This window comes from Marmota monax, unplaced genomic scaffold (assembly GCF_021218885.2).
Source record: "Marmota monax isolate L192 unplaced genomic scaffold, Marmota_monax_Labrador192_F-V1.1 WCK01_AAM20220418_F8-fsc00414, whole genome shotgun sequence".
Taxonomy (NCBI): Eukaryota; Metazoa; Chordata; class Mammalia; order Rodentia; family Sciuridae; genus Marmota; species Marmota monax.
The window spans coordinates 622,178-631,860 of record NW_026694289.1 but is presented as its reverse complement, the minus strand read 5'-3'; the positions used below and the strand labels follow the sequence as shown (position 1 = coordinate 631,860).

The following is a 9,683-nucleotide window of genomic DNA, read 5'->3' as shown; positions in this document are numbered from 1 at the left end:
ATGACCTCTTTTGAATTTCAATCTGAGGACTGCTCCTTGGATACCTGTTGACCTCCAAAGCTGGCCTTCCTCTTGGGCTCTCCTGGGAATCTTCAGCTTCTGTTTTGACTGCTACTTACAGCAGTTCTCCTGCCACCTGATTGTATAGGAGCTTCAGAGCAGGAGATTTCTTCTTCCAGATAACTCTTAAGCCCCTGTCACCAGAGAGGATGTGGGTAGGGAGTATAGCCTCCCTCTGTGGCAATCTCACCCACCCTATCCTTCTCAGCACAGTGCAGAGAGGTGATCTCTGCAGTGTTCTCTGAGACAGGCCATGTACAGAACATGTAATTGAGTGTCCAGATATAAAATATAAAATTTATCTCTGGTCCATGTGTTTTGATAGAAGAGTGGAAAATGCAGAATAAATTGCATTTCTATTACAAAGGGTTCTGTTCAGAGAAACCTATCTATTAGGCCTAAGGGATCTTAACTAACTGTGTATGCAAATGGGAATCAGAACTAATGTTAATTCCTTCTTCCATCACAGCAAGGGCAATGATGCTAACACTGGGTATGTTTGTCCCCACAGCTTATCTGTGTGCTCATTCCACCACCAACATCCCTGTCCTGCTCCTTCTTCTCTACTTCCTTCTCCTGATCCTCCTCCTCTCGTCCTCATCATCATTTCTATTACACTTATTTTGCTTCATCACATACTTACTTTGTATTTCACACAAAATATTTACCACATTTAACAATGTATAATCATGAGTACTCTGCATCATAATGTTGCATCAAAGACAATTTAAGAATAAATGTTTTCTAAGTAATACTACACAATTTAATATATATATATATATATATATATATATATATATATATATATATTCTCATAATATTCACATGGCACTTTTTTGCAAAACGAAATTGGCACAAAATTTGTGAGTATTATGCGATGAAATATTAATTTATGGTGGAGGACGTCTTCAAATCCTTTAGTCTCTCCTAGGGAAGTCTAGGCCCACTAAACAAAATACTTAGTTAGCTGTGTACATTTTTCAGATCTTCTCAGGGGAACAGGTCTCCCATGACTGTGCCACCTAGACCTGGGATGTGTCTTTTCAATTAATAAAAGTTTTGTTGTTTCTCCTGCTGTTGTTGTTCTTTGTATCAGTCTCTGTAGGTTTTCCCCCTACAGATTAGTATAAGCTTCCCCACTTCACAACAGTTAAAGTTCAGGAGAAGAGAGAACAATGGTGTCAAGTCTGAAAGTCGACCCATATCACGGAATTCAGGTCCTGGCTCTTCCAACAGAACATGACCACAGCAGAGAATGTGAGGACAGGGCTGAAAAGCAGGTCTCATGTGCAGTTTTTGGTTCACTGCTATTTACATTATGACTTTATTGTCACCAGGAGTGTAGCACAGCCTTCAGGGGCTCTGATGGTAAGTGGACATACAAGGGCATCCTGTTACAGGTGATGTGGTGTTGCCTGCAAATGCCAAGCTCTACTGATAGCATGGGGGAGCACAAGGGCCTCCAAACATGGGAATGGAGCCATCCCCCATTGTTGCACAGCCTGTGTGATGTAGAAGTGAGTCAAGGTACTTGGCATGAAGATGCAGTGGAAGTGTGTCCCTACACAGTAATTGTGGTTGTATTTGCAAACACAAGGGCTATGCTATCATCAGATAAGTCCCAGATACTGTGGTGAAAGGTGGATCCACACATGTCTCCTCATTCACATTTTCTGACTATGATTTTTTTTCTATTTAGGTGTGACTGACATGTACTGATGGATAGCAGCAAGAGATCTCCTAGTACTTGCTCTTGCCTACATCCACACTGCTGTCAGTAAGCTCCCCAATAAATCATATTCTATGCAAATCTAGAACTGTCTGCCACTTTTTATCAGTCATATGTAATGTTGAGCCTTGTTCTCTTATGGCTGGATAGTTCTTGAAAACCACCCACATTCATTGGTATCCTAAAACAAATTCAGACAATTGCAAGTGAAGTTGTGCAGCATCTCTGTATCTATGTGTTTAGTGCTTCCTCCATTTATTGATGATATATGGGATATAACAGCAAAAGATGACTTGACTAGAGGTTTCCAAGTAGATGGAATTAAAACATATGTCTTATTACATCTTGAGTTCATTTGGCTAACACAAATGCTGTAGAATATTAGTCAGGGAGATACATTGTTTTTGTGTGTGCATGTGTGTGTGTGTGTGTGTGCATGCATTTGACATGAAAGTCTTGCTGTTTCCTAGGCGGACCTTGATTTTCTGTGCTTAAGCAATCCTCCTGATTCATCCTGCCAATCATTGGGGTTTTAGATTTCCCTGAACATGACTGCCTATATAACACATATGAAAGGAAGTAACTTTCATTTTCATTTGAGGATAGAACCCAGGCATGCTTAGTCACTGAGCCACATCCTCAGCCTTTTTATATTTTGTTTTGAATCAGAGTCTTTCTAAGTAACTTAGGGCCTTACAAATTTGCTGAGGCTGACATTGAGCTCCTGATTCTCTTGTCACAGGCTCATGAATCACTGGAATTACAAGTGTGAGCCACCACACCCAGATAAAGGAAGTAATTCTGACAGGAATGCTCAATGACAGCAGGAAGAATATTTAATTTTAAAGAAACATAATCTGAGATGTACATCTGTTTTCATGTGAAGCAAATTGTGTGATTGCAATATAAATTTCTAAACATCTGGATACCTCTCTGAACTAAAATTCTGCTATGAATACTATTAATGGCATTGCCAATGAGGAAATGAAGAGATGAGTGAAAAAATGAAAATAAGGCATTCGTTTCCAAACAACAGTCATGTGGTTTCATGTTGAATTCCATAATTGTCTGAAAATTCATTCCAATTTATCTGTTTTATTTGTTGAGTCAGAGATTTGTTTTTCAGCATTGTATGTGTGTGTGTGCGTGTGTGTGTTTGGTCTTCTGTCCATGATAAAATTGACATGAAACTTGGTATACAGGAGAAATAAAACCACTGAGAAATTATTTCTTCCTGATGGTTGTCATGAAAATTTATGAAAAGCGCTTTAGTCTCTGTATTTTCAAATTTATTTGGTTTATACTAAATCATTTGGTTTATGCATTTTGAAAATAGGATGAGCATTATTCTTTTTTGCAGGTAAGATGTAGTAAGTATACTTTCTCTTGTTTCTCTCAATATCCATGCAGTTAAAAATGAAAATCTGCCCAGAATGCCCAGGAGCACCTGTATGTGAATCATAAAAGGGAAGGTAGGGATACTGGACTCTGAGGTGTCACTATGCAGAGGTGAGCTGTCTCCTTGTCTCTTTTTCTCCTTGGCTTGGACTCCATGCAGCCCTGGGATGGATAGGGGCTCCCATAACACAGGACAATTACAATATTCACTGATGCATCCTGAGGAAATTGACTCCTCATGCTCAGAACAGGATTGAGAAATCATATTTTGTCTCTTTTGTTTCTCTGCTGTTCATTTTCAAAATGAAGCTTCCAGGACATTCTGTCCCACTGACAACAATCACAATAGAGGGAAGGAGGACCTGGTCTTCTTCTAGAAGTGCACTCTGAAGAGAATGGCATGAAGCTCCCTTGGTCCAATTCCTGTGTCTTCTTGGTACTCAGTCTAGACATGTACACAGGTACAGATGGGCTCATCAATGAACATATACATTGTTTATCCAGAGGAAGAAGAAAGAACACCGGAGATATGATAGAATTAAGAAGACTGTTGAGAGTGATGAGGTTGTAACAGCACCTATCTGGATCACTTTTGAGCTTCTCCTCTCACTTCTCTACAGCAGACACAAGGATATGATGCTAAAGAAAATGAAAAAAAAACTGAAAACAGGATTGGGGGTAGTCCACAACCAGATCCCAGGTGGGAAAATGAATAATGTATACAAAAAGTAAATGCTGATAGTGCAGCAAAGCTTTTATCAATTATCCTGAGATAGGAATGATAACCTGCCCGTGGAAAGTTAGAACTTGTATCCTGAACTCAACTTGGCAGATTGCCTGCTAAAACACAAATATGCAGATAGGATCTGAATAAGATGCAGAGTTTTATAAAATAAGAATGGAATGCCTTGGATAGAGTCCAACTATCTTAATATATAATGGATTAAGAAAAACTCAACATTCATGCTAAAGTTAAAAGGAGATGGCAGAGATGTGGGTTTTTTCTGACAAAGGCTTTAGGCAGCCATTGAAAAACCCATCCCAGAAATAAGGTCAAACACTTTTGAAGTGAATGGAAGTCTAGAAAAATACAGGAAGGAAATTAAAGTTTAAAGGCAAACTGTGTGAAAATAGTATAGATGGAAGTTCTCCTGGAAAATACAAAAAGAAGAATAGATGCTAAACAAGAATCACCTGGTTGGCCTCACAATGTGAACTAATCAAAGAAATACACAGAAGGGAACATGAAGAGAGAAGAATCCTCCCCTAAACCTGTAACCTGTGGGATAAACGTGTGACCTATTAGGTAGGCAATGAATGTCCTCAAAAAAAGAAGAAACAGGCAGAAATTATAGTCTAATCTGTGGTTCACCAAATACAATTTAAACCACATGTTCAAAAATTCCATGAAAGTTAGCACAGGGACATGGAGAGAACCACATGCAGGCTCATTAAATGCATCTTCTGTTTTCTTGAAAACTCTCTAGACCCTGGAAAGGAAGCAATATTTTTACATTTATTAAAATGTCAGATATAAAATATGTTCCCTGTAGATTCCATGAGAATGTTTCCTTTCTTTCTCACCCCCGCCCCCGCTGCTCCTGTCACAACACCAACCCAATCTCCAGACACCTCCCCACTGTTCCATAGTGGTTGCTGTATTCTGTTCAAAGCATTGCTGCTGAGCTTTTTATCCATGGTCTGCAATACCCCTGGAAAATGCCTCGGGGGTTACTTAATCAGTATGCTGACTGACTGAGTCTGCCTTACTAAAACTGGACTGTGATGTTTAGTTTCACAAACAAGGGTATCAGGAACAGGATAATAGAGAGGAAACACAGATTTAAAGCCATGAACCACACTGAAAAGTGTCCATGGACTTAGACATGAGAAAGCCAGATCCCCAGTGTGCAGTGAAGGCCAAGTATCAGGCCAAGTACAAGTATCAGTTCCTGAGGATGCAGTGATGGGCCTGGGGCAGAGTGGAACCAGAATGAGTGAGTGGAGATATTTAGAGAAGCAGGTCAGATTCCATCCTTTCCCCATCCAAGGCTCTGCCCGCTAGTCCCTCCCTAACATGGTTTGTTCTATGCAGAAAGTCAAAGAAAACTTTGTGGAAAGTGAGTTCAGGCAGAGCTGATGCTATACAATTAGGAGAACACTGTGCCTCATGAGTGCTGTGTGGTGTGACCATCTCCCTCCTAGAAGTGTTCCTATTCAGACTCATTCTCTTACTTGAGATGAGAAGATATGGGAATAAATGGACATAGTCACCATTTATTGGTGTTAGTTGCACTGTATATAGTTATTTCATCAATCCTGGCACTGGAAAAAATATATATTTACCTCTTGGAATCCTCTTAAGGTATAGTACATTACACACAAATGGATATTAAAATTAAAGTGAAATAAAACTGAATCATTTTCCTTTCCTTGATTGAAAAGAACGGGGACTGAGAATGAAATTAGAACTAGAGATAATTTATTTTTTTTCCTGTTTATTGGCTCATTTGAAGTATACATAACAGTGAAATTTGTTATAATGTATTCATGTGTGTACACAATAAAACAGTATAATTTGATCAATTTAATTCCCCAGAATCTCCCCCCCCTCTTTTTCCCATCTCTCCACTGTATTCCCTTCTTCTACTGGTTTAGCAGAATAAGTTTTTAAATTTATTCTAATTAGTTATACATGACTGTAGAATGCATTTTGACACATTGTACACAAGTGGAGCACAGCTTCTCATTCCTCTGTCTGTATATGGTGCAGAGTCACACCAGTAGTGTAATCATACCATATACATAGGGTAATAATATCCATCTCATTCTACTGTCCTTCCCATACCCACAGTCCCACCCCTCCCCTCAACCCCTCTGTACAATCCACAGTTCCTTTATTCTTTCTACCCACCCTCATCCCCACTATGGATCATCATCTACTTATCAGAGAAAATATTTGGCTTTTGGATTTGGGGGACTGGCTTACTTTACATAGCATTATGTTCTCCAGTTCCATCCATTTACCTTGAAATGCCATAATTTCATTTTCTTTGGAGGCTGAGTAATATTCCGTTGTGGGAGGTAGAGATTATATGTATGTATGTATGTATATATATATATATATATATATATATATATATATATATATATATATATAAAGACAAGATTAAGGAAGCTCCTATTTTGGTGTTGGAAAATCTCCCTGAAACCATGAACAAAGAAAATGAAAAGATAAAGAGATCCAATGCTCTAGCACTGTAACCTCATGCTGCTTGGATGAAGCTCAAGTGGAAACCTGGACCTTCTTCTTTGCACCTCCATCAAGTCCAGGGCTGAACCAGGCAGAAGGTGGATAAAAAGGAAAGATGCAACTGAATTCCTAAGAGGTCCAAGGAAGAGGCAAGAATGTATCCTTGGCTCTTAGCCAGGAAATTCCCTGGAGAGAATGGGAATTGCCCTGAGAGCTGAGTCCCCTATGGCATTTAAGAGTGAAACACTGGTAGGCATTTTGAAATATGAAAACTTCAAACATTCAAATTGCCATATAGAAAGTAACTATTTTCACATATTTTTCAAAAATTTGTGCATATATAGTTTAATTACTGAGGAGAACATGGAAAGATGTTGAGGCACTTTGAATCTTCACATCCAGAAGACACAAAGTGCAATGGAAGATATAGAAATTTACTGGGGTTGGCATGTAAGATGTCAGAAAGTGGACGTTTCATTGTTAATATTGGAAAAATTCTGGCAAGTTGATGAAGGTTGATTACCATCTTGTGTTATCTGGGGCCTGTACCCATTTGTTCAAAGAATACCTGAAAATATAGTCAAATACAAGTGTGTGTGTGTGTGTGTGTATGTGAGTGTTTGTGTGTGAGTAAAATTCACATTATGTTTTTTCATATCCATTCTCAATATTGTGGCCACTTTACAATGGCTTGACTTTAAGATTTCTCCACTTTATTATGGTGGGAGGGTGATAGGCATCTGATAGAAAACATACTTCCAGTTTTCAATTTTGATCTTTTCCCAGGGAAGTTTCATGTGTATTGAACCTTGACTGAGGTTTGGGGGAGTTGCAGCTCCAGTAAGCTTTGTAATCATGAGGGCAAAAAACCCCTATATTCCATAGTGTATGTGGTTACTAAGCAATGGCATTCAGTAGCTTAGCTGTATTAAGATACTTTTTTAATTGTATTTTTTATTTACAAGGGTTTGTCAGGATGTTATTCCACTGTAATTTGAGGATCATATGTCTGTATATGGAATTAATCTTTCATTCTAACTGGGGTTCCTTCTAGGAATTTGGTTGCACACTGTGGAACTCATAAAAATTGAGAATCCCCAAGAATGAGTTTCTCACCCTCCAAATATTTCTTTCATTAATGAAAAAAGGAGACATTTACCTAACAGCCATCCTAACTAGGAGAAAACTCACATACATTGACCTGAGGAACTTGTGATTTCACTGAGAACTGGAGGAATTGCATCTATAGGCATGGATTTAACCTTCTCTTTCATTAGATAAAGGATTAGAGAGACCACATCACCAGAGCAAAGTAAGCTGTCACTGTCCCAAGAACTTAAAAACAGGGGCTACACTTTGTGTGTTATTTTGCTATGAGAAAGTAGAGGAGCTGAGAGAAACTAAATTTCTAGTTCATGTTGCAGGAAGAAATCTCTGTACCAAGTTGAGGAAGCATCTTCAGAGCAAGACACAGCTTCTATGCTTTGCACAGGTTTTGGTCTCACTTCTCATTCAACTTGCCCCACTGTGGTAAATGTAATTGCCTGCATATGAACAGCAGTAGTAATCAGCCTCATCCTCCAGCTGCAGCCCAGAGATGGTCAGAGAGGCTGTGGTGCCAGACTTGGAGCCAGAGAAGCGGTCAGGGATCCCTGAGGACCGACTACTAACACCGTGAATCATGAGTTTATGGGTTGTTCCTGGATGACTTTGGAACCAGGACACATGTTTATATTTCCCAATGTCACTGCTGGTTCCAGCACAGGAGATGGTGACTGACTGTCCAGGAGTTCCAGAGACTGAGGGAGGCTGAGTCAGAGCAGACTGGGCCCAGAAACCTGGAAAGAGGGAAACACACTCTAGGTTGAATCAATGCTTGGTCTCCTAACCTGAGCATGAGGAGGGAAAACATCAACCCAGATGTCCCCAAGAACCCTTCTCAGCAAATGTCACACTTTTACCCTGATTGAGGAGGGTAAGCAGAAGCAGAGTCCAGGCCATGGTGGAAGTGCCCCAGAGAACTCCCTGCTCAGATTCTAGCACTGGGCCTGGCTCCTCCAGATTGCTTTTATCTCCCTCCTTGTCTCAGAGAGAGGAAGTCCTCAATGCAAATCTGCTTTCTGCACCTGCCTCTCTCCTCAGCCATATCTGGCCTGTCCTGGATTCTGCACACTCCTGAAGCCCTCTGCTGAAGAGTTCAGCTGTGGGAATAAAAATTTCCTGCCTTAGATTTCTTGAGAATCAGAAACTTGAATTTACTATCCTCCATTGCCCAGGAGAGTAAGATCTGTTGAACTCCATCATCTCTGTCAGCTCCAGGATCTTCAGTGTCTCTGGTAAGATGTCACTGTATCTCCGTGAACCTCCAGGGCTGGGCCACCCCACAGTGCCCTCTCCTGGTGCCTATCCTCCAAGATCTCTTTAATGACAGGAAACAATTCTGACCACACCAAGAAACACCTGCTATGGTTGTTGTTGTGGGGTCTCCTCAGAGACAGCCATGTTTCTGTCCCTCCCTTGTGAATCTGTGGTAGCTTATGCAGAATCAAATTGCACCAGTATGTCTGTCACTCCCAAGCCACTCAGCATGTGTCACAGACAATCCATGGGTCACTGTGAAGAAGGCTCAGGGAGGGAACAGGATGTCCCACGCATGGCCATAGTCCTGACTTGATTCTACACTTTCATTCCTGCCTGTCCATTTCTGAGTAATGACCAGTTTTGTTTCAGTGGCTGAATCTCAGTCTCAAATGTGAGGAACAGGAATCCTACCCCTTGGGTAGGGTATCTGTAAGGAGATGAGAGCAAGATGGGAAGGGTAAGATTTGACAATAGGTCATTTCTATCCAAACAAGAGATATTTATTTATTTTAATGTATTTTGTTTTTAATGGATTTTAATTTTATTTTATTGATACTGGTTACTGAACCCCAAGAATTCAACCACAGAGCCCCATCTGAAGCATTTTCTATATTTTATTTAGAGACAGGAACTAGCTAAGTTGCTTAGGGCCTCATCATGTTGCTGACACTGGCTTTGAACTCATGATCCTGTGCCTCAGCCTCCAAGCTGATGGTGTTACAGGCATGAGACACCATGTCCCAAAAAATATTTTATATTTTAAACTGACATTTTATATTATGGGGTACATGATGGTATTGTTACACATATGATTAAGTCAAGCTAATGAACAAATGCAATACCTCATTTTTTAAAATTCAATATACTAGATTTTATTTTATA

General features: G+C 39.9%; 1 gene segment (V, D, J or C); it reads right to left on the bottom strand.

Annotated features, from left to right (window-relative positions):
* Positions 1 to 7,952: 7,952 nt before the first annotated feature.
* On the bottom strand, positions 7,953 to 8,493 carry LOC124108969 (immunoglobulin lambda variable 2-11-like). The segment is given in 2 exon segments: positions 7,953 to 8,278; positions 8,402 to 8,493. Coding segments are annotated over 2 exon segments (366 nt in total).
* Positions 8,494 to 9,683: the final 1,190 nt, after the last annotated feature.